The sequence below is a fragment of the Chondrus crispus genome, genomic scaffold (assembly GCF_000350225.1).
Source record: "Chondrus crispus Stackhouse genomic scaffold, scaffold_121, whole genome shotgun sequence".
Classification (NCBI taxonomy): Eukaryota; Rhodophyta; class Florideophyceae; order Gigartinales; family Gigartinaceae; genus Chondrus; species Chondrus crispus.
In genome coordinates this window covers 85,211-109,416 of record NW_005178985.1, presented here as the reverse complement: position 1 = coordinate 109,416, position 24,206 = coordinate 85,211, and the positions used below count along the sequence as shown (strand labels likewise).

General features: G+C 52.4%; 6 protein-coding genes; 3 read left to right on the top strand and 3 right to left on the bottom strand.

The window, feature by feature from the left end:
* The first annotated feature begins 13,376 nt into the window (after positions 1-13,376).
* CHC_T00002007001 (hypothetical protein) lies at positions 13,377-15,926 on the top strand. The gene has a single exon (XM_005712904.1). It carries the CDS (start codon positions 13,377-13,379, stop codon positions 15,924-15,926), a length of 2,550 nt encoding a protein of 849 aa, XP_005712961.1.
* Positions 15,927-15,986: 60 nt separating this feature from the next.
* Positions 15,987-17,306, bottom strand: CHC_T00002006001 (hypothetical protein). XM_005712903.1 is given in 2 exon segments: positions 15,987-16,046; positions 16,047-17,306. The coding sequence occupies 1 exon segment, from the start codon at positions 17,304-17,306 to the stop codon at positions 16,047-16,049; it is 1,260 nt and encodes a 419-aa protein (XP_005712960.1). The 3' UTR covers positions 15,987-16,046.
* A 542-nt stretch (positions 17,307-17,848) lies between these two features.
* CHC_T00009519001 (Dolichyl-P-Man:Man(5)GlcNAc(2)-PP-dolichyl mannosyltransferase, family GT58) lies at positions 17,849-19,219 on the top strand. The gene has a single exon (XM_005712902.1). The coding sequence runs from the start codon at positions 17,849-17,851 to the stop codon at positions 19,217-19,219; it is 1,371 nt and encodes a 456-aa protein (XP_005712959.1).
* A 133-nt stretch (positions 19,220-19,352) lies between these two features.
* On the bottom strand, positions 19,353-20,720 carry CHC_T00002005001 (hypothetical protein). The gene has a single exon (XM_005712901.1). The coding sequence runs from the start codon at positions 20,718-20,720 to the stop codon at positions 19,353-19,355; it is 1,368 nt and encodes a 455-aa protein (XP_005712958.1).
* Positions 20,721-20,740: 20 nt separating this feature from the next.
* On the top strand, positions 20,741-22,181 carry CHC_T00002004001 (hypothetical protein). XM_005712900.1 is given in 2 exon segments: positions 20,741-21,298; positions 21,299-22,181. The coding sequence occupies 1 exon segment, from the start codon at positions 20,741-20,743 to the stop codon at positions 21,296-21,298; it is 558 nt and encodes a 185-aa protein (XP_005712957.1). The 3' UTR covers positions 21,299-22,181.
* A 148-nt stretch (positions 22,182-22,329) lies between these two features.
* On the bottom strand, positions 22,330-24,096 carry CHC_T00010171001 (U4/U6 small nuclear ribonucleoprotein Prp3, putative). The gene has a single exon (XM_005712899.1). The coding sequence runs from the start codon at positions 24,094-24,096 to the stop codon at positions 22,330-22,332; it is 1,767 nt and encodes a 588-aa protein (XP_005712956.1).
* Between the last annotated feature and the right edge of the window lie 110 nt (positions 24,097-24,206).

Sequence of the window (24,206 nt, the reverse complement as noted above, 5' to 3'; positions counted from 1 at the left end):
AGAGGAGGAACAGGCGGAACCCCCGACGCAAATTGAGGAGACACCCCGGGTGCCTCCGGTGACTGGAAATTGATCATGCGCGACGGCGCAAAGGCCAGGACATCGCTGTTCACATCTCGGTGTCGCTTACGTTGAGCCCTGCGACGTGCGGAGCCCACACCGGCCCCTCTCCCCGTGGTAATCGGTGAAGGTTGGGGAGAGGCCGGCTTCGCGACGAACGCGTCGGACCGCAGGTCGTACAGGAGGAAAGCGCTTCGCTCGCCCGTGGTGTAGTCGGTCCACGGGCGATGCGTACGCTCGGAGACTTGACACGAGGGTGCATAAGGGTTAGCACAGAGACGAGGTCCCACATCGCGTGTTTAGAGTTCACTTCCAGGGGGTGGAGTGGTACCACGGGGAGGTCGAAAGCAACCCTTCCAAGCAACGCGAGGACCCAGTGGGCTGAAAAAACACGCGACGGTTGATGTGGACCTCGGCCATGAACGCGTTACCCAGGGCCCACGCCCACTCACGTTCGAAGTTGTGTACAAGCTCGGCGTGGGCCGGGTGATCGGGGTCCGCACACGCGTAACCAAAATGCTTTAAAGCATACGGAAGCAACGCGTGTACTCCGAAAGACGGAACGGACTCCCGCACAGCTTCCGGTAGCTCGGGGAAGTCCCTCGGAGTGATACCTTGCTCGAAGGACGCCGATCTGAAGACGCGGCCGTCATCCTCCTCGCAGTGGCGGTAGGTCGCACAATCGTGGGGCGACACCGCGACCGAGTAGAGGCGCATGAGGGAGCTCGCCGATTTCTGGAGAGCCACGCGAGCCTTCGAATAAGCATAAGGACGGGGACCCAGGTAGAGCTCCTCAACCTCGGATAGCATGAACCGTCGCGGGGCGCCCGGCAAACGACCAACCAGGTGCTCGGCCATGCGGTCGACATAGATGAATTCGCCGGAATTGTACTCGATCGTCCTGTCGCAAGGGATCGCGTCGGGGATTTGATAGGGAACTCCCCCGCCCTTGCCCGTCAGCCTAGCAAGGACGAGGCCGGTCTCGTCCACGCGACCTGCCTCGTAAATGCGACGCACGCGCATGAGGTCAGGGCGCAGAACGTCACGCGATAACAACTCCGCATGGGTGATTCCCGTTCTGGCGTAACGACGCCACGGGAACCTGAGCCGCTCCACGGGCAGCGGCATCGAGCGAGCCAGGGCGGTGCCAAACCACTGGGTGGTGTCGTCGGCCAACTCCGCCCCCGCTTCGAGATTACCTCGGGTCTTCGGAGGCAGGAGGCCCGGCTGCCGGGAGCTCCCCCATGCTCCATACGACCCGGGGCGCGGCTGGTAAGGCGCGCTCATACGCGGTGCGTCAGACATGTGGTCAGGAGGAACCTCTCCGACCTTCCCGCGTACGACGTCGCCCCCTTGGGGCAGCGCAGCCCCCGACGATGCGGGACGAAATTCCACACTCCCGGTGGACCTCGAGGGGCCGCGACTCTTCTGGAAGGGCGGCAGCGCGGGCGCCACGGGAGCGACAAATCTCTCGGCGCGAGAAGGATGCGCGACGGAGTCCCCGGAAGAGCCCGGGGGAGGTACTGTACGCGGGGGCATGGAGGCCCCCGAAAGCGGCAGAAGCGCGGGGATCCCGACGGAAGGGCCCCCAGACAAAGGACGCGCCTCGGGAAGCGAAGACATGAGGGCGACGACGCGGTAAGCAGCGCGTGAGTGGCAACGACGAGGAACACCCGCGGCGGCAGGTGAGGAGAGGTGGATGAGGATGCAAAACCAGGGGGCACAGAGTACGGCGGGGACGTAAGGGCGGCAAGGTCGATCGGTGGACGGCGCCGAAGACAACGCCGGATCAAAGGGGAACAGGACCAAGGCTCGGGAAGCGACCGGGTCGAACATGGCTCTCTCACTCCTCAAGGGTTAACGCGGACGTTCACTCTCGACGAGGGGGCCGTGTGGCATAACGGCGGTTCGCGATTAGATTTAGATCAGATCAATACGAACCACACCCGCGCACACGTGTACCCCCACGTGTACGGAGGACGCGGGACCACACGCGTACACGTCTAGGAGGCGCGTACCACCGCGCGCACAGTACGCGTCTCACACGTGTGCTGTCAGCCCCGACGGCTGATAGCATTACAGCGTGGGACGACCCGCGCTACAGTAAGTTACTACAGCATACCGGTACTGTAGTATTATGATAGACGCATTGTATACATTAAATACGAGCGCGACCGGCGGCGGGGTAGGTGGACAAGCACGGACTTGTCCACGACCTACCGCCTAGGTCCGTCTTCCAGCTTAACTGACGAGCGCGATCCGCCTTCGCGCGCGTTAACCGGGACAAAGTGGGTAGGGGACAGCCGCGTACGCGAGCGAGCTAGATCCGCCTCCGCCCGTCGGCGCTGGTACGTTACCCAGCGCTGCTCCGGGGGATCGAGGCGTAGATCGGCCCGCGCGTACGGTCGTCCCCGACCGTCCCGCTCTACCACGCTACCAGGGCCCGCTTCTCTGTCTCGTTAGCTGTGTGTTCTCCCCGTCTTCTCGCCCCTCGTACGGGGTCTACGTCGAGCTAAGTATACACCCCTCTCCGTTGGGGGGTGTTATACTACAAAGTTAACGCACAGAGGGACGAAGAGGGCTTGACATATGCTAGGAAAGCGATGATCCGCACTGGAATGGCCTGTAACACAAACGGGCTGTAGGAGGAAAAGCAGCTGTTTCCCAATTTGCAAGCCATATTTGTGAAACATAGAAATCACTTCGATGGTGAACCTGTTTTTTGAAGGCGTCTGCTGACAGCAGTAAATCCATGATAAAGTGAAACACAATTTTACCGTTACTTTGGGGGCCCCTGACAGTGTGACTAATTATGTCGAACGGAATTAATGTAAGTGTCACTAAATACAGTTGTGAGTTATATAGTGAAACTACGGTTATTAGGGAAACATACACTAATATGTGTGATCTCTGTCCAAATGAACCTCACCCCTTTGCTGTGCGTGTTACTATTTGCAGTATCTGGGTGTAGTGGTGGTGCTGTCCGGATATACTGTAGGGGATGTCTCCGGTTCCCATCTCCTCAAGCCCCACATGACACCATCATGCCCTGGAGGAAGGGCGGGGAGGAGAGGAGGAGGAAAGGGAGAAGGGAAGGCCTCAGGAAGAATTCAGGAGAGTGGCAGTGGCGGGTAAATTCAGCTTGGGATGGGGGTTTGGGGGGTGTTCCCTGTGCACAGAAAACAGTGTGTTCCCTGTGCACAGATAATATTGCTCCCTCCAAGTCAGGAACGGGCCAATAGAATTGGCGCGATTTTTTGGTAACTTTTCCAAGTGGCGCAATTCTCCTCGCATATCTATTTGCGCAGATGAGTAAATCTGTCTCCATGTGGTCGGCTGCTTGGAGATAGATTTACTCAAAATAGTAAAGTTTTTAGAGATACTCACTCCACTCTAGAGCTGCTCGTGACCAAATCTATCTCCAAAAATCAAAAATTTACTCATTTACTCAACCACTAGTGTCTATTCGACAATTGTCCTTTCTTAAGGCATTTTGACTTAATTAAGGCGCATCCGTTAACCTCGGTTTGGCCGGAACCAAAGCGTTCCGGAAACCTTTACTAGGTAGAACACAGTACCGTAGAGACCCCTCTTTCCCTGTTATACATTTTACGTGCTCCGTCATGTCATTTGCTTGGGAGCTACAGGTCCTCGAATTTGAAGCAGGAGAAACCACTTTCAGAGTGCGACAGCAATGCCTTCAGATCCCTGCGAAAGCCCCAGGGCACATGTATACTCACCTGTTCGTCGCCTTTTCAGGCTGAGCGAGGCAAAGAACATGTTTGGAACTGGATACATTACGAAGAAGCTCGATGGCCGCGTAATTAAGTGCTACAAACAAGTAAAGAATGGCCTGAGTTACAAAAAAGTGCGCTGCATTTTTGTGTACGCTGTTAATGGGAAGTCCAAATCGAAAGTGTTGGAGCTAGGTATTGGTGCTGTGAAGGCTGGACCAACGTCTATTCCAGATAGGCAGCCACTTTACGCTGCAGAAGACCCACTTTGGGCACTTGATTGTTAGTACAAGAAGCAGCTGTCTCAACTGCAAGGCATTCAAGGCCCCGGTGACGGCAGTCCAAACACATGCGGCGACCTGGTAGAACATCATTTGCCAATTACAGAAGCTCCTACCTCGACTGAAGTTACAAAAACAATCGCAACACCCCGGTTCAATAATGTCCCAACTGTGGAATCCGATGTCGTGGCACATGGTCAACGCTGGAAGGAGGATGTTACCTCAACTTGGCTTAATCTTGAGGTCAATCCTATCTCATGCCACGCGAAAGGTCCTGACAAAACAGTTACTCATCAGGGCACTGCTCCGGCCAGTATGAAGCTTTTTGACTACTTTATGTGGATGTTTCCCATTCGGTATCTCCATATAATCGTCCAGCTGACTACTGTTGGCCTGATTGAACGTGCGCAAAAAACTACAACCTGCGGTGAGATCCTACGCTACTTTGGAGTGCTGGTGATGATGACGAGGTGTCAATTTTCGGACCGCCGAGAATTGTGGATGGTTGGGGAAATATCATCGTATCTCCCTAACTACAAATTTGGCAGAATGATTTCAAGGGAACGGTTTGAGGCCCTGAAAGCCACTATTCGCTTTAGTCGCCAAGACGAAGCCTCAGAGACCTACGACGAAGAAAACCAATGGCAGTTGTGTGAAGGGTTCGTCGATGCAATTAATGCTCATCGAAAAGAGTACGTGCGTCCCTGCCATTTTCTGTGTGTAGACGATTCAATATCGCGTTGGTACGGAATCGCAGGTTCGTGGATTGATGCAGGTTCTCCTCACTTCGTGAAGCTCGATCGAAAGCCAGAGTACGGGTTGGAGATGCAGGACATTGCGTGCGGATCATCGGGAATAATACTTGGCATTAAGCTTGTGAAGTCTAAAAACGTACGAGATGCAAACTCAGATATCAGCAAGGTACAAGTTATGGGACATGGCACGAAAGTATTGGTCGAGCTTACAAAGCCGTGGTCAGGCAAAGAGGGAATTGTATGCGACGACAGTTATTTTGCTTCCGTGGAAGCAGCGGAGACGCTGCTGAGAAAAAATCTCCGATTTATTGGTATGATAAAGACAGCCACTAAACGATTTCCCAGCACTTAATTTGGGGAGAAGGAGCTTGCACAGAAGGGAGACTTTCACTGCCTTATTTCATCGCTCACCTGCGGTGGCGAAACGAAAGGGGTTGCTGCAGTGTGCTGGCTTGATCGAAATCGACGTCATTTTGTTGCGACCGCTGGAAGTCTTTCTGTAAAAGTTTGGCAAGAGCGCGTTCGATGGAGGCAGTATGAGGATGGTGCTTGCCCTGTGGAGGTATCTATCTCTATGCCTGAGGTTGTCAGCGATTATTATCGAGTGGCAGGAATCATCGACCAGCACAACCGGGTGAAGCAGGACTCGCTGTACTTGGAAAAATCTATTGACGTGAAAAAATGGAGTTTTAGAGCCAACAGCTCTTTATTAGGAATGATTCTAACTGACAGCTGGTTGGTGAACAAGTTTGGGTGTAGCGGACGACTGATTCTCAAGCCTCATATTTACTAGGCTCAGATGGCCACACAGCTGGTGGACAATCGGTTTGATTTTGTGGGAGGCGTGCCTCTTATATTATCTTCACCAGGTGGGCGGTATTGCTACGATACGCCAAAATTCGGCACAGGTATTTGCCTTACTCCGAGCAAAGTGTCACCGTCGAAAAAACGGCGCCTTAATGTAAGGCGTCAAGGGCGTTACACCATAGCTGGATGTCGAAAAAAGACTACATGGCTCTGTATCAGTTGCAAGCATATTGGTCACAAAGAGATATACGTTTGTCATGCTCGAACAGGGCGCAATTGCTTCGAAAGACATGAACTACAGGCCCATTAGTTTGGCGACACGTCAAGAATGGCTACGGTGCCTAATAAAAAGTTTAGATAAGTGGACGGGCTCCCGTACTTTGCTGATTTGTCGTGATTATGCATTTCGCCTGGCAACGCGCAGGTTACAAACCGATGTTGGGGCTGTCCCAGGACGGCAACGTTTGAGAGACTGACTAGTGCACTACTTAAGTGGGAAAGGTGAATGCAGAAGGGAATTTGGCTTCCGGAAGCAATTCCTTCGGTATGCCTTACAAAAGGCATTCCCATGCCTTTTCTCAGGACAACTTTCCGTCGAATAGACACTAAGGGTGCTCTAAGCCCCATTCCATTCGCCGACAGCGTTCACAGACCTTAGAGCATCTCCACCGCATAGGCAAATTGTTTCTATATTTGGACACTTGTCAGGCTCCCACATGGGCATTCGTTTTTGCGCATTCCGTTTGCGAAAGTACCACAAATCGCCGTTGCGCAAATTGCGTCGCAGTCTCCACGGCGCACTGCGTTGCACCCGCCCCCGATCCGCGCCCAGACTTCCCGCGCCCCGACTTCTGGGCTGCCCCCCACCTCGACCAGCAGGACACAAAGCCGAGGTCCAGTTCGTCGACGCTGACCTCTTCCACCCAGACTTGTCCTCGCCGCCCGAAGCGTACCCGGCCGCGTCGCCACCCACGCCTTTGCCAGATGGTCGAGTTCAGTTAGCCGCCCCATCCACGCCCGCGGACTCCCATAATAAATGAGTGTTAACGCGTGCACAATGTCTGCGTGCGGGTGGATGCGGGCATGTGCAGTGCGAGCATAGACCGTCCACTGCGCATTTGGCATGCTCAGACGTTTTGGGCGGGTCAGGTGTACCCGTGGCTTCCCGCGTTCTTGCCGTTTCGGTGTCTAAAAGTAACAAAAAATCAGCCCGTTCAAGCAGAAGAGTGTTGCCAAAAAATGGGATGTGTGACGTGACGCGCCACAAAATCAAAAAATATGTGTGCCGTCAAGACACAAATCCTATTTATCATACGATTTGTGAAACAGATTTGTGTGCAGATTTGCGCGGTGGAGACCAAACTCAAGCCTGAGTCGCCATATTTTAGAAATGGCCACAATTTGCCTGCGCGGTGGAGATGCTCTTAGCTTGTCCTCGTTATGGATCCGATTCCGGAAATAAAAAACGCAACGCGCAAGCGCCTGACAATAGCGCAGAAGCTAGACATTGCAGATCTGCTCGAAAAGGGACACTGTACCGAAGCAATTGAGCGGCAGTTCGGCATCGCAGGGCGCACCGTGCGAAACATCAGAGCAACTGCTCCCAAATTACTCCGCGTAGCCAACAAGAAGCCCAAATCACTGCAATTGAAGACCCGTCAGGCCGTATGGGTCCCAAATCTAGAGGCTAAGCTGCTCGAATTTCTCATGTGGAACGGTGCGTAAATATTGAGCCCGACCAAAGTGTGGTAGAGGCGTTTGTTAATGATGCCATGGACGTTTTTGAGTCAGTTCAGGGTGTGACGAACACCACTACAACGCAATCAAGTGATGAAGATAGGAGCGCAGAGGACGCGAGAGAGCGAAGGACTGTCCCCTCTGTCGTTGAGATTGCGGAATTGTTTGGAGAGCTGGAAAATTTGGCTACTGAATGTCAAGTTTCAGACGCTCTATCGTATCTGAGGTCCGCAAAGCGCGCGTTTCTCACTGCAAAACACGACAGAGACCCAACGCGAAGCAGGCAGACGTTAATTACCGAATGCATGAAAATAGATGTGACGACGTCACCTATTAATGCCGTCTCCCAATAGTGCCAATTTTGGGGTCTTACACGGGGCAGCACTAATGAGTAGGGCCCTCTGCATATCGTTTTGCCGCCCGACGGATCACTTGCACCTGCGCGAATACTCGCTGAAGCGAATATTGCAGCTCGCCACAAGGATAGAAAGGTTCTCAGCCGAAAGGGCGATGTGTTTCGTCTCCTTGACAGGCTGAGGGGGGAAGCTTAGAGAGGGCCGCTTTTTAGAAGCTTCTACTTGTCTTTCTTTCGCGGTCGCTTCGGCGGCATCTGTGGCAGATCCTGTCGCGCTTTGATCCATTGATGGACTCTGCGCAGATGAAGCGATAGGGGCGTCCATGACGCATATCGGTACGATCCGTGCAGTCTGAGACTCGCTTGTGCTGAGGAAAACAACGGAAGACCCACTTCGTTTTCCTTCAAGACGGGTTGATCCGGCACTGCTGTGATCAGGCAGGCGGATGTGAAACTCGTGGAAACTCACATGCCCCCAGTTTTCGGTATGCTGTGAGTTATGCCAATCGCGTTGTTTGAAAATTTTGCGTTCAGAAAATCCGAGCAAACTCGCCCCGCAAAACACGCGTTTTCGTGACTGCGGACAACGTTATTGTTTTAGTTTTGATTTTCTCATGACCAGATCTCGCCGAATGTTTTCTAGAATTTGGGTTCTTTTTAAATCTCAATTCTATTTTCACTCACAATCTGCCTAAACACTGCAGCCAATCCCCACCACCCAGCAATGCATCGCGATTTCCCCTCTCTAATTTATGTCAGTAGAAGTATGAGTACCTTCAGATAATACGTGTGCCGATGGTGGGAGCCTGACCAACCACATCGTTCGTTGTGTGAAGCATCTCATTCAAACTGCTCGTTTTCTCAGTTGTGACCCCTGTCGTCTTTAAACTGTCTGGCTCTATGCAGTGCTGCGTTTTCCTCACAACATGCTGCCATCATGTTTCTTTTCAAGTATAAACGAACATATTTCCTCACCAGTTATTGTAGGAGATCTAAGAGCAAGTGCAACAAGCGCTACCGCAGCGACGGCAGCGATGGCCGGTGTTCTCGGAGCCATCTCTATCAAGGATGGACCCTTCCCTACTACCGACTACCGAGCTAAGATGGACATGATTCATACACCACGCAATGATCCCCCACGCATTCATCTCTACTAACAACTACATTCGCGGCAGTAGAGCCGCTCATGCTACCGTGCTTATCCAGTATAAATACCAAGCTCTGTCCCCACACATCTTCTTGAAGTTCCCACCATCCAACCACCTACCATTCAACCACTTACCATCAAACTATATTTCAGCGAATCTATCCACTGAGTCAACTCTCAACATGGCCTTTCTCGACCACATCACCATAGAAGACACGCCCGCTGGGACTGCTGTACGCAACTATCTTGAGGGACAAAATGCTCGCAATAAGGAAATGCTCGTCTCTTCCATGTCAGGAGACGTCACCTTCTATGGGAAGATGTTCAAGGCGACCGGTCGCGACGCCTTTCTTGCTGGTTATATGGACTTCCTCAACAATATGCTTGACTCTATGCGCATTGAGGCTATTTCACGCGTCGAAGGTTCCGATCAGTTCATCGTTCTGTTCCATGTTTTGCTCAATGGCAACGTCAAGGAAATGCCGGTTGTTGATCTACTTCATATCAAGGACGATAAGATTTATCGTATCGATAATTGCTTTGACGTGGACAAGGTGCCCAAGCCGGTCTCTGCGGACGCTGAATAGGCTTCCAGGACGTGAGAACGAGGCCCAGATCGTTGATCTGCTTCGTGTCAGGGGCGATAAGATTTGTCGTATCGATAATTGCTTTGATGTGGACAAAGTGCTCAAACAGGTCTCGGCGAACGCTGAATAGGCTTCCAATATGCAAGAACGCAGGCTATTTTTCTGTGCTCAGTAAAAGTTATTGTCTCGTTCCTTGAATCACTGGCATGTTCATTTTCGGGGTTCAGATCGCAATCTATGTGTCAAGTACCGAGCACTTTCTGAATGCGACAATGCGCTAATCTAGAAGTCCATGTACAGCTGTATCATTTTTAGCATTATTGCTTCTTGTCTGACAGCACTCTATGCCCAGCGCATGCTTGTGAAAGGAAGAAGCAGCAGATAATTGTAGAAAGGCGTTCATCCAAGCTTCACGCTGAGAGTTATCCAAGCATTGCATGCCAGGTCCGTCATGCAAAGAGTTTGGAAGCCAAGCGATTCACACGGCGGACGTCCCATACATGGGTCAGAATATTATTTCCCCAGAAGCATAGAAATGAAGTTTGCGCGTGGGTAGAGGCAACAATTTCATTGTTGAGATCTCAGAGCCAGGTCGGTTTTTTGAATATGGTGATTGCGTGTTGCAGTACAGAGTAAAGTCTCGATAAGCTGCGTACCTGATATGATGAACTGTCTCGGTACAGTGAACCAAAGGACTATGAGGGAAGCGCCACCCCGCTTTTTTGGCCCAGAATCGACGTTTTCGTATTTCTAACGTGAACTAGACTCTATAGAATGAACTACGCGATACCATGAACATACAAAAACATGAAAACCCCAGAGTTCACTTTATCGAGGCCGAAATGCGCACTAGGAACGAACCATCAACGACTACAGAAGCCATCCATACGACTTTGCCTCAGATTCGAACGCTGAAGCCTCCTTACGCGGCTTTGTTCCTCATACAGAAGTGACTTGATGCTCGAAGGCAGCCCCGATTGAACCAGATTCGCGTCCGTCATAACACAACTGAGTTCGTTAGATAGAGCTTCTAATGTTCCGCGATACCGAGCAAGCGACGGTTTGCGCCCTGTCCGGTCTTTCGCTGGCACAGTAGAGCGATCGTCCTCACTATCTGAATCACCGTTAAATTTATCTTGCTCAATGCCAGTAAATGCCCCAAAATCCCCTAATCCAAGATCAATGGCTTGACCGAGAGCTGACTCTTCTGATATAGACTCTGGATGTGGCAGAATTAAAAGAAAAGGAAGGATGGATCACAATGTGAAGTGGTCCAGATATGGAATTGCGCCCGTCGACCTTGCCCGTCGACCTTGCCCGTCGATGGACAGAGTGAAGGAAAGTGAGTTTGTGTTCCTGTGACCGTACAGTATCATCAGCATTGGTGGAGACGCTCTAATAGCGTCTCCACCGGTGTGGTCCAAATCATACTGTACCCGTAAAAAGGGTACACGTGTACACGAGCAGTTCCGCCGCCGTGAACTGCCTCGGTAAGGCGGACTCAATGGGCTGCTCGGAAGCGCCACATTTCGGTTCACGATATCGAGACTTTACTCTGTACTCCGTTGTATCGCGGGCGCCCCCCAGAGGATGAGAGTTACAGTACCCTTCTCATCGGCTCAATTTGGGTAGCTTTAGAATTTTCCTAAAATCGGCCATTTTACCCCTGTACTGGCCAGATTTTCAGTACCAAAAAATCTCTCTTTGACTGCTCCACGTACCATCCGACTCATGCCTGGCCCCATGCGGTGCTGGCTGTCCCTCACAGCATGCTGCCATCACATCTTTTTTCAAGTATACATGATCCTAGCCAGTTGTTGTAGAAAATACAAGAGCAAGGGTAACGATCGCTACCCCCGTGGTCGCAATTGCTCTCGGAACCATGTCTATCAAGGATGGACCCTAACGTCCTACCGAATACCGAGCTAGGATGGACATGATTCATACAACACAGCACTGACCCCCCCATGCATTCATGTCTACTAACAACTGCATTCGCGGTAGTAGAGCCGCTCATGCTACCGTGCTTATCTAGAATAAATACTAAGCTCTATCCCCACACATCTTCTCGAACCTCCCATCATCCAACTACCCACCATCGAACTATATTTCAGCGAATCTATCCACTCACTCAACTTTCGACATGGCCTTACTGGACCACATCACCCTAGAAGACACGCCCGCCGGGACTGCTGTGCGCAACTATCTCGAAGGTCAGCACGATTGCAGTGAACAAAGTTTTGCCTCTTCCCTGTCGGAAGACATCATCTTCCACGGGCAGATGTTCAAAGCGACCGGTCGCGACGCGGTTGTCGCCGGTTTTATGGAATTCCTCAACAATATGGTCGTCTCCATGCGCGTCGAGGCTGTCACACGCGTCGCAGATACCGACCAGTTCATCGCTCTATTCCACCTTTTGCTCAAGGGCAACGTCAAGGAAATGCCGATCGTTGATCTGGTTCGTGTCAAGGATGGTCAGATTTATCGTGTCGATAATTGCTTTGATATGGACAAGGTGACCAAGCAGATCTCGGAATACTCTGCCAAGGTTTCTAATATGTAATGACGCAGGCCACTTTTCTTTGATTAGTAAAAATCTTTGTCTCGACCCTTGAATCAATAGCATGTTCATTTTCGTCGTTGTTCAGTTTGCAAAATATGAAGTACCGATCAGTCCCCCAATGCGACAGTGTGTTCATTTGTTTGTCTTTGTGCAGGTTTGTCGTTTTTGGCGTCTTTGATTTTTGTCTGAGAATGTTCTTTACCAAGGGCATGCTTGCGAAATGAAAAAATTGTAGAAAAGCGTTCATCCATACTTCACACTGTGAGTTTTCCAAGCCTTGCATGGCAGGTCCATCATGCGAATTGCTTGGAGTCCGTACAGTACGTATCATACGGCGGGCCTGCCATGCACGGATTGGAAATTCGTTTTTCTGGAAACAGAGAAATGGAAGTTGCCGCTGTGAAGAGGCATCAAAATCATTATTGAGATCTCGGGCCCGGAGACAAGACATACTTTGAATACAATACCCTTAGGGTACAGTATGGTGAGTGTGTATTGCAACACTGCATTGTAGCGAGGGCGGCCGCCGTAGTTTAAGGGCTACAATAGCCTGGGGTGAATACCGTAGGACGTGGTTTGCAAACCTCATGCTGACTGATGGGCAGTAAGGACTACTGTAGTTTCACTCGATGAGACATTTCGAATAGTGTACGTAAAAACATGGCAATGCGAAAGATGTACAGTGTTGTTGGGATTAAAGCGTGGGCATTCAAGCAAGAGAGTTGTGGCCCAGAGGGACTCAGACTGCAAGAGCGATACATTCTTTCCTAGAGAACAAATTTCACGGATACCCAATGTTGAGTATAATATTCGTGAAGAGTAGGCTTAGTATGGGCCTGGCCTATTCGAGTGTTGGATGTCTACACGGGATGATACGGGATGACGTGCAATATGTGAAACGGGAGAAACGCATGTAAACTTTAGTCATGTCCGCAAATAGAGCCAGCCCCAATGGCCGGTACGGTCCATTGCCGGGTGCTTTGTTACCGCTTTCTGCCGAGAGGTTTTCGACTCAACGCACACATGCAGGGTGCAGGCTGGAGGGTTAAAATTTGTATAAATTTTGGGGTCTCTTCTGGACCCTGGATAGGATCCATCCTATATCACTCAAGTACAGTAACCCTCACCGATTCGAAGGCCAGCTGGGGAACTGTACGTACTGCGCAGGTGCATCAATCAGCTGGAGCCATTACGGATTCTGTCCAGCGCCATAGAAGGGGTGCTTTCTTCAGACAGCCAACGTCCCATTCCGTGTTTGAGCCGCGAATTGGGCGACCCTCTCTTGCCGTGGGCTTCCTGGAGACACAGCTTGTTGCAAAAACGCGCTCCGCAGACGGAAAGAAAGCCACCATGGAGCAAGTTCTTCGAGAAGCGATGAACTCTGTCAAGGTGCCCACCTCGCGAGACCGCGTTTACAAGAACGAATGCATGTTCTCATTTGACACCCCTGAGAGCACTGATGGTCTGTACACATCTTTAACGACCTGGCAGTCGTTTGGTGCAGACTATGTCGACCTTGACTATGAACGTCACCAGAATCCGCTCTACGTCAAGCAAGTATGGAAGCGCGTCGCAGTCGATGAAACTTCTGAGGACGAAGAAATGACACACACAAGCATCCCAACGAAGATGGCAATAGGTGTCAAAGGCGGTTTCGATATTAACAAGAAGTCGTATGACCAGCACGTTACAAATTATCTTTTCGTTATGCCGCAGCGGAAAGAAATTATGCTACCTTGCGATGAAATTCCTACAATGATCACGCTTGCAATTGATGGAGTTCTTAACCATCAAGGGTTCGAGCAGGTCGCACAACTAGCCGCGGCTTGGGAAGAGGAAGATAGGAAGGAATCGAGGTACGCCAAAGATTTGGTACAGTTGGAACTTGGGAAGAAAATTTCGCCCGATCCTAAACTTTGGAAGTGCGAGGAATCTGGAATGACTGAAAACCTTTGGCTCAATCTCTCGACCGGTTACATTGGTTCAGCGCGAAAGAATTTTGACGGTAGCGGTGGTACTGGCGCAGCTTTGAAGCACTTTGAAGAGACGGGAGGAAAGTATCCATTGGTAGTCAAGCTCGGCACAATTACTCCCTCCGGCGCGGACGTATATTCGTATGCTCCAGATGAGAACGAAATGGTCTTAGATCCCTATCTTGCGGACCACCTTGCGCATTGGGGTATCAACATGATGCAACAAGAGAAAACTGAGCAAACCACCGCTGAACTTGAGCTCAAGCTGAATGCCACCCACTCGTTTAGCAAAATAACGGAGAGCGGCTCAGAACTTGAGCCCCTTCACGGTCCGGGTTACATCGGATTGGACAACCTGGGCAACAGCTGCTATATGGCGTCCGTCATGCAAATACTGTTTTCGATTCCGGAAATGGAAGCGAGGTTCAAAGACTCTGCCTTGTCTATTTTTAAGAGCGTCTCTGGGGATCCTGCTGACGACCTGTTGGCCATGATGGCTAAGCTTGCCACAGGGTTGCTTTCGGAGAGGTATTCAAAGCCGGTACCATTCTACGAGAAGGATCCGGCGGGTTCTGTTGAGCTTCGCCTTTCGGCGAAAAAGGAGCTCGAGGGATATGGATCTATCAAACCATTTATGTTTAAAATGCTTATAGGAAAGGGACATCCAGAGTTTCGCAGCCCTCGGCAACAGGATGCCGTCGAGTTTTTTCAGTACTTTCTCGACAAGATTAGCAGAGCGGAACGAAGTGGACAGGACCGATTATCCAAAGCAATTGCCGGAGATAGTGCTTTCGTTCCAACTGCTGCATTATTCCAGTTTAAGGTTGAAGAGCGACTAGAGGATAACCAGTCTGGGAAAGTAAGATACACATCTCGGAGTGAGAACACGTTAGGACTTGCCATAGATCTGGATGCGGCCTTGAACAAAGCGCAATATGATGACTACCAGGAACAGCAAAAGACTACACTGAACACCGATGCGGAGGACAAAGCAGAGCCAGAACCGGTCCAGCTACAAGTTCCACTGTCGGCATGCTTGCGGCTTTTCGCTGAGCCAGAGCGGATCGATGACTTCAAATCTCCCGAGACTGGCACGAAGGGGTCTGCAAACAAGCGTACCAGGTTGGAGACTTTCCCTCCACACTTAGCAGTTTATCTGAAGAGATATTACATTGCAGACAATTGGGTACCAAAGAAGCTTGACGTTGCCGTTCTAATGCCAGAAGAACTGGATCTCAGCGAGCTGAAGAGCACTGGGCTAGTAGACGGCGAAGTCTTGTTACCCGATGTCCCTGAAGTCGAAAGCAGTCAGAAATCAACTGCACTCGTTCCGGACCCTGAGATTGTTGCTCAAATTATTGCGATGGGTTTCTCCGAGAATGGAGCGAAACGCGCGGCGCTGGCCACCAAGAACGCAGGCGCTGAGGCCAGCATGGAATGGGTGTTTGCACACATGAGCGACTCTGACTTTAACGAACCATTGCCAGCACCGGAAGATACGTCACCCCAAGCAGGAGCAGGACAATTCCGCGCCGAAGATGTGAGTAATCTTACTGCGATGGGGTTCACTGACAAGCAGGCACAAGCAGCGCTGAAAGCAACAGGCGGATCTTTGGAGCGTGCGGCAGACTGGTTGTTTAGTCACGCAGACGACTTAGATTCAGCAGTCGCGGCGGTGACAAATGAATCAGGTAACTCCGGATGCGGAAGCGGGGAATCTGCTCTTTCTGGAAGCATAATTGACGGAGAACCGAAGTACGAATTGCTCGGATTCGCAAGCCATCTTGGTAGCAATACGGGTTGTGGCCATTATGTGGCACACATCAAAAAGGAGGCTCGTTTTGTTCTTTTCAATGACGAGAAAGTTGCTGTTTCCCAAAATCCGCCCACAGATCTTGGCTTCTTGTACATATACCGTCGAAAGTGATTTCGATCACTCTGATTGTGGGGGCTTTGTGCTATTGGCTGGGAAGAACAAGTCGTCGTTGTTAAGATAAGTATGTGCAGGTGACGCAACCTTTACGCAGGGCTTGGTATCAGCATCTCTTTAGTTTCGTGGTCGGAAGAATGTAGAGTTTCTTAGGCTTTCGACGGAGATATTTTTGAAGTTTTCCCGTGATCCAAGCATCGTTTTCAATAAATCCCACCCAGCTCCATCATCCTTGTCTAGCAAACTAACGGCCTCTGTCCATTCCGGGTCTTCCGCGCAGTACTGACGGAAATTGGAAACATCTAATTCAAAGGTATCCTCGAACAAGACTTTGAACCTGTCTTGGGTGACCGGCTTTCCACCGTACGACGAAAAGATGACCTCCAGAAAGGCGTACCCAAGCGCATAGATGTCATCGGCATTGTAAAAACTGGCAATCTCGCCTGGGGTAACAGCTCCCGCTTTTCTGGCCTTTTCTAACCCATCGCCTACGGCTAGTGCGCTGACAGGTTTCGCGAAACCCAAGTCGCGAATTTTGACCAGAAGGCTGGATGCCAGGCGATACTCTGCCGTGTTAACCATGATACTCGCCAACCCCATGGAACGATGTACAATTCCGCCAGTGGAATGCAGATAGTATAGAGCATCAAGGGTTCTCTTCATAAACACGCGAAGAAAGATTGACCTTCGCTGCATCAAATTAGATGGAAACCATTTATCAAGCAGGGAGGTACCAGGGTCCGCGCCGGCGTCCTTCGCAGCTGCGCAGTTGAGCCCAGTTTGCATGCCCTCCCATCGAAAAACAAGAAACGGTGCACCTGCCGTTGGAGGGTTTGGCGAGTTTGGAAAGCGTCTCGCCCAGCTCGCCGCAAAGTCCGGGGAGGAAAACGATTCATCTGTCATGAAAGTGCCAAGCAGCGTCGCAACCGGGACGACATCGGGGTCAACACTACCTGCGGTCGCTTGGTACAAGGCTTGATACGCTTCCGCTTCGTTGACGCCCAATTCCACGCCGTCTTTCAAAAACTCCTTGAGCATGACACGGGCGTTGGACAGGCGTGGAAAGTTGCTCGTAATGCGGGCGTCATACAGGCGGATTGCCGGTTGGCTCGGCTGGACGGTTCGGGTGGGCGCGAGCGGATCCTTGACGCCGTAGTACTCCCAATCGGTGATGTTGGCGAAGGCTTGTTGGCCCACAATGCGACGAATCTCAAAGTCGGACGGTGCGAAATCGATGAGCAATGCTCTCGTGCATGGGCGTCGGCGCTTGGAGGGGCGCGGTCGCTTTGATGGGGAGATTGGTCGGACTTTGGGGGCGGGGTGGCGATGGGCACGCCATCCGGATGGGGCAATAAGGTTCGGAACAACAAACGCCATAGTATGTAGGTGCGGATGGAGATTGTTAGAGGCTTTGTAGTCCCGCACGTAGGTTCTAAGCGGAGGTAGCGCGAGGATCTGTCGAGCGTTTATCTGCTTTGGAGAAAGATGGCTCTTGATCTGAAGATTGCAGTGTGACAAGAGCTGAGGTCAGCTATACAGATGTGCTATGCGGTCAACCGCATAGCACATCTGTGTGGTTGGAAAGATTAGGACTGCTCTGTACTGTACCCTTGGTACTGCAACACGTGTACTAAATGTAATCAGAATGCGGGCAGGTCCAGCGATGACTTCACGCCATGCTTGCCTTTGCATGACTCTTTGTGCAGCAGAACATGACAAACCGAGACAGAGCAAACACGTGCAGCTTAGCCCTGCCTGTCTTTCCTCATCCCTTCTCTCACGGTTCATGACTCTCGTTAGAATCGACTCTACTGCAGAACAACCGACCAACCTGCGCCTGCTTCTGCCTTCCGGATGAGAAGACCATCCACTCTCAAGCCGATCCACCCCTGAGGCACCACAGATTGCACCTCCCTACCATGCCGCCTCATGTCTTCAAGCGCCTAGCCGCTTCCCTAGCCGCTTTGGGAGCCGCACTTAATCAGTTGCTTTACAAACATTTCTTCCCGGCTGCCATCCTGCTCGTTCTTGCAAACGCTCTCCTTTGCGCGTTTGTGATTGCCAAAGTGCCGTACACCGAGATCGACTGGGTCGCCTATATGGACGAAGTATCAGGCGTCATCAACGACAACGAATTCGATTATATCAAACTGCGCGGCGGCACGGGTCCCCTCGTCTACCCGGCTGGATTCGTTTACATTTATTCGCTACTCTATTACTTGACGGATCGCGGCCGAGACCTCCTCACGGCCCAGACTATCTTTGCCATGTTGCATTGTCTCAACTTATGCTTTGTGCTTTTCATCTATAGAAAGAGTTACAGAGATGCTTCAACCATCCATCCATTCCCTCTATGGATTGTTGTTTTCCTAGTGCTTTCGCGAAGAGTGATGTCGCTCTTCGTTTTGCGTCTATTCAATGATGCTGTTCAGATGCTTCTCATGCACGCCGCCATTTGCCTTTTCATTTCAAACAGATGGAGTTTGGGATGCCTCGTCTACAGTCTCTCCGTCTCTATTAAGATGAACGCCCTACTGTTCGCCCCGGGGCTTGCAGTCTTGCTCTGTCAGGCGCGTGGCACAGGTGGTGCCATTCGAAGGATCTTGGGTATTTGTTTCACCACTCAAGTCATATTAGGAGCTCCATTTTTGCTTCACGCCCCGAAGAGTTACGTGGCCCGTGCGTTTGAACTCACTCGCGAGTTCATGTACAAGTGGAGCGTCAACGGCGCCCTCCTGAAAGAGACCATTTTCTTAGATAAGAGATTGGCCATGCTGCTGCTCCTACTTCATTTGACTGTTCTAATTCTTTTCGGTCACTTCCGCTGGACCGCAGAGAGAAGCAAGGGCCTCCTGGAGTTCTTTCATTTGTCTCAAGCAAGTGTTAAAGACTCCATTTTGCGTATTGCAACACATGTTGAATCGAGAGATCTCAACACCAGTCACGTCGCTGGTGTTTTGTTCACAAGTAATTTCATTGGAATCGCGTTTGCGAGAACGCTGCACTATCAATTTTACCTTTGGTATGCGCACGCGCTCCCAATGCTCGTATGTCGAGGTGATTTCATGTGGATACGAAAATTGGCATTACTAGTGACGATCGAGGCTGTCTTCAATATATACCCTCCCGAAGCAACGGCAGCTGTCTCACTACATGTCGCGCATTTGGGAATACTGATTTCGCTATGGTTTGATAGGCGTGCAACGGATGCCTCCATATTCAAAGATGGCGATAACAGGGACAGCCTCAAGAGCTCATATCGGACAGACCATGGCGACAAGACGACATGATGCCTTCCGTCGCAGCGCTATCATTTGAAAAAGGAGGTCGATGATGGAGATCCCTTGCTTTCACTAACTTGGTGATGGACTGGCGGTTATTGCTCAACACGCATCGCAGGTAAAGGGCATATAGGACTATATGTCATTCAAGTTGGACCCAGAGTTCGTTCTTGCGGGAGGGTGTGAAGACGTCAGGCTTATTATCGACCACGATTCTGAAGGCGGTATCCGAAACGGGTTTGATGGAGGGAGATTTGGAAAGTGCAGCAAGCAGAACCTCGTGCAGTTTAGCGACGGTGGTATCTGTGACAGCTCCGTAAAAGGTCTTGACAGCAAATTTGGCGATTGGAAGTGGGCGGTTTTTGTCGGTTTCTGAGGTGGGGAGCTCAAGCGGATCAAAAAATGAAAGCCTGAGGGACCCGTTAACCTTGTCGATAGCGACGGGGGCCGTTCCCTTGCGCTGTTTCCAAACGCACACAACGCAAGAGTACTTGGTAAACGGCCAAATCGGGGAGAGATTCATGGCAAAATATTCAAACCTTGATGAATTTCGTGGTTTGGCACCGACGCCCGAGTATACATGACGAATGTCATAGGCGGAGGATTTAGACTCGATAAAAAAAGTGGGAGCAGCCTCCTGCCATGCGTCTGAAAGCGCGAAGGGAGGGTCTGCCGGATCAGCGAGGTGGACCTCATTCCTGCGCTTCCAAAACGGCTCTCCGGCGCCCTTTTCGAAGAGCTTGAGAGAGTACGGGACGGACTGGCCACGACCCAACTTGGCAAGGATTTTCGCGACGTTCAAGTTGCCAGCGGCCACCCCCGGGAATGCTGAGTGGGACGAGGCGGTGTCTTTTTCGGACGGCGGTTGGTCCGGGGAGAAGGAGAGGACGAGCGGACTGTCCTGCGACGGGCCGGCTTTGACGACGAAAGGACCGACCTTGGAGGCGACGGAGCGGTCGTACACGTTGAGGAACCAGCCGTAGCGGCCGAGAATTGGGAGCGGGAAAAGGTTTGTACAGGCGGTGCCTGTGATGCCCGGGGAGGAGATGAGGCCCGCGTCAGGGATCGGGACAGCCGCTGCGGTTGGCCTGAAGCGCGGGCAGCGGGAGCTTGGAGGTGGGCGGAAGCGTGGCGAATGAGGCGTGGGGAAGGCGGGCGGGAGGAAGGCGGGAGATGGGGTCATGATGGAGATAGGGGAGGCGGAGCGAGATTGCGGTTGCGTCGCATTGCCGCGGGGGGGGAGGGGGGAGGGGGGAGGGGGGAGGATGGCGAGGATATGGAGGGATCTGAGGACGTGCTCGTGATACGTGTACAGTACAATTGTACAGGGCGGAGAGGAGCAAGGGCAGGCACAACAGGTACACCAGGTGGCACTCTGTGAATGGCTAGGCTCTGTGTCGGATCTTGGCGAGGTTGCGTCATGGTGGGTCAGGTCAGACTTGATGTTACTTCTTGCGGGGCAGGTGTACAGTAGAATGATTAGTGGCGAGGATGCATCGTTTGCAGTCATTTGCAGAGCGCTTGCCGCCCATGCGATCGTCCCTTCCGCTTCCCAATCTGCAGTCTGGCCAGGCAACCCGCCTATCCCCAAATTTGCATACCACTTCCACCCTGGAATACACCTGCATCAAACGCCTCCCCACGTCGCTTCCTCTTCATGCCCACATCCCAACCCTTCTGCCGCCTCTCTCAAACAGCCGTCCTCGCGGCTCCAGCCTTCACTCCCCTCCGCCACTCCTCAGCTATGGCGCCCGCATTCATCGCCGCTCCGTTCCACGCCCCTCTGTACCGCCCTTCGCGACTAATCCGCCAACATCGCCGCCCCCTTATTGCCTCCCCAGGTCGCCGCCCTCCCCTGCGCGCAAATCTGCCCGCGTTCGACCACGCGCAGCCCTCTGTCGACCATCTTTCCGACTTCCGCCCGCTCGTCAACCCGAGCCTCCCCCTTCTGGAAGAGGACCCATCCGCGGCCGCTTTCGATCCCTCCTACGCCGGCGGCGCCGGCTCCGCCTCTGGAATCGGCGGCAATTCTGGCGGCGGTGGCCCCGGCGGCAGTGGCAGCGGCGGCTCGGGCGAATCAGCCGATGACGAGCAGCTCTCCGCCCTGCTCTCCGACCAGAACGCCGCCCTCGCAGACATCCCCGCAGACATCCTCGCCGCGTATCGCAACGGCTATGTAGGCCTGGACGCAATTGCTAACTACTTCTCGGCCAACGCCAACTGGCTCAGCAGCATTCTCATGCGCTGCGGCTCCGGCATGCGCAACCGCTTTCTCGCGGATAAGTTGTTTCTGCTCAAGATCTGTATCGAAGAAGGCATCGGTGTCTTCGGCAAGCTCAGCGCCGAGTACGAGCAGCGTCGCGAGATGTTCTGGAGGCAGGGCGAGTTTGTCTTCGCAAACTTGATCACCGCCATCCTAGCAGACTTTGCCCTCGTCTATCTTCCAGCACCTTCCGTTGCGCTCAAGCGTGCTTCGGGAACTGGATTTGGTGGGTGGTTGGCAAACCTGTCTACCACTTTGCCTAGCAATATTTTCCAGACCGATCGTCCGTTCACTATGTCCCAACGGGCAGGTGGTTTTGCGCTCAAGGCTTCTCAGCTTTTCGCTGTCGGCATGCTTTGTTGTTTCACGGGTGTAATTGTTACCAACACTCTCATCTTCATTCGCGAGAGGCTTGACAAGACTTACAAGCCCAAGACCCAGAAGCAAAATCCATTGCTCGTGTCCTTGCTGTATGCTACGTTTTTGGGCGCCTCGTCGGGCAGCCGTTATCAGTTAGTCAATGGCATTGAAAGCCACATCTTCCCTCGCATCTTTGCAAAAACACCCAGATTGCTCGAAGAAGCTTCCACGTTTGTGCTAAGGTATGGAAATACCTTCTGGGGATCGCAACAATGGGTTATGTTCTGTCGCTTTACAAAGGTCCAGAAATCCAAGGAGTAAATTAGATGCTCCCGTGCTTCTCACTTACCCCGGCTCCGGACCAAATGACTCATCAATGTACAATAGGAAACGTGTTCGCAAATTGTTAGTTATAGTTTCGTCTTATGCAACTCGTACGTACAAGCTTGAGCCCCAGCGCCGCTCATGTGTGAACTTGGGCCGGACAGAGACAAACCTATTCAATTTGCTTCACGCCAAGGTTTTCATTCCCCAGTGGTGTGCCTTGGGTACACAAGTCCCAGTAATGCTCGACGCCATGCTTTCGGAAATGATACCTACACTCTCTTTGTGTTCTTGCACTCGTTATGTTGAATTCTTTAAACGCGTTCGAGGCGATCGGGCCCTCCCAAACGAGAAGACACGAATTGTCTCTATTATTTCCGTGGTCCTCTGCGGAAGGTTCCTGGTTGGTCTCCTTTTCGACATTGCCCTCAGCTTCCCGTTTGGCATTCCAGTCAATCCTTCTAAGCATCAACTTTTTGTACTTGCGCAGAGCTTTCAGACCTCCTTCAGCAACCACCACATTGCATCCACCAAAACTTAAAAGCGTACCCGTCATTTCCCATTGCCTCGCATTGATGTCAATCTTAAAGCGATGCTGCGGGTTCCGCATATCCGTTATGCGGAAGACGGCTGCGTGCATCCCAGCTTCTCTATCTTTTGCAATCTTCGTATGTACCTTTTCTCGTCGTTCTTCTTTCGTTTTCTTCCGCGCCTCGTTTTCCATTTCATGTTTGCGTCTTCGAGCTTCAACTTGTGCGCGAACCTCTTCTTCAACTTTTGTTGGGTCCGCACTCGCCTCGTTCGCTAGCACACGCACCAGATTGCTGAGCTTCACCTTCGGCTTCGGAGGTGGGAGCAAGCCGACGGCAACCATCTCTTGTTGCTCTTTCTGAGCTTCCATTCGTCTCTTTCTGCGAAGCTTCTTCGTCTCCTTCTTCGTCAGCATCAGAGGCAACGCTGGAGGAGGCTTCTTCGGTCTTGTTGATTCAATGGGAGGTGGATGATGAATATAATGCGTGACTCTATCCGTTTTCAGTTCGATTTTGCAGTCCAAGTCCATGGCATCACTGTCTGCATCCTGCTTTTGTTCTTTTCGCTCAACGAGCTTATCCATTGCAGCGGCAGCTTCTTTCCGATTTGCCAGAAAGGGCAGGTCCCACCACTCCCATTGAGGAACCTCCCGCACTTGGTGACTCGCTCTCAAGTCATCAATGTGGGGAGGAAGAACAGGAAGGTTTGACTCCTGACGCTCCTTTGATATCAACTGAGCACGATAGTGAGCCACCTTCGCCTGGACCTGTGCCTCTTCCCGCTTCTTCCCGGCCTTCGCCACGATATCACCCTGGGGAATAAACACGAATTCCTTCCGCGGCTGACGCACCGCGTTTGCCGGCTTGGCAATGGACGCGTCGTAATACGGGTTCAATTCGGGATCCGTCTCGAGAAGATCCGCCGAGGACACTTTCAGCACGGAGGCGAGTTTCCGCTGCTTCTGCGCATCGCGGTTAATCCGCAACGTGGACACCGGGGCGACGGGAATGGCCGTGACGTCGAGCGGGAGCTTCGGCACGGCGGGCGGCGGGACGACCTGAGCGACGTGCCGGCGGGCCGCGGGCGACTGCAGCTGAGAAAAGCGCGAGCGGCCCGTGCGCCGCCGCTTCGGCGTGGGGGCCTGGTTCAGCTGCGGCGCATCGGACGGCGGCGCGGCCGCGGGACGCGGCAGGCGGGCGCGCAACGCGGCCACGGAGGCATTCGGGGGCGGCGGCGGTTTGGAGGGTGCAGCGGGGGCCGAGGGAGGGTTGGCGTCTTTGGCGTGCGATGGGGCGGCGTCCGTGGAGGGCGATGGGACGGAGGAGGCGAAGCGTGATCGGCGGCGGCGCTTCCGCGGGTTTTCAGGCGGATCGCGCACAGGGCTTCGCTTCGCCGCGGGAGCCTCCATGGGAGTTGCGGCTTTGGCGGAGGGCGGGGCGGCAGAAAAAGGAGTGGTGCGGGTAGCAAAGGAACGCGTGCCGGCTTGAAGCTGGTGTTGTTTGAGGACTTGATGCCCGC

What these genes read in the sequence shown, in the direction of transcription:
- CHC_T00010171001 (XM_005712899.1), bottom strand. Translation starts at nt 24,096, where the DNA reads ATGGAGGCTCCCGCGGCGAAGCGAAGCCCTGTGCGCGATCCGCCTGAA.
- CHC_T00002004001 (XM_005712900.1), top strand. Translation starts at nt 20,741, where the DNA reads ATGCGATCGTCCCTTCCGCTTCCCAATCTGCAGTCTGGCCAGGCAACC.
- CHC_T00009519001 (XM_005712902.1), top strand. Translation starts at nt 17,849, where the DNA reads ATGCCGCCTCATGTCTTCAAGCGCCTAGCCGCTTCCCTAGCCGCTTTG.
- CHC_T00002007001 (XM_005712904.1), top strand. Translation starts at nt 13,377, where the DNA reads ATGGAGCAAGTTCTTCGAGAAGCGATGAACTCTGTCAAGGTGCCCACC.
- CHC_T00002005001 (XM_005712901.1), bottom strand. Translation starts at nt 20,720, where the DNA reads ATGACTGCAAACGATGCATCCTCGCCACTAATCATTCTACTGTACACC.
- CHC_T00002006001 (XM_005712903.1), bottom strand. Translation starts at nt 17,306, where the DNA reads ATGGCGTTTGTTGTTCCGAACCTTATTGCCCCATCCGGATGGCGTGCC.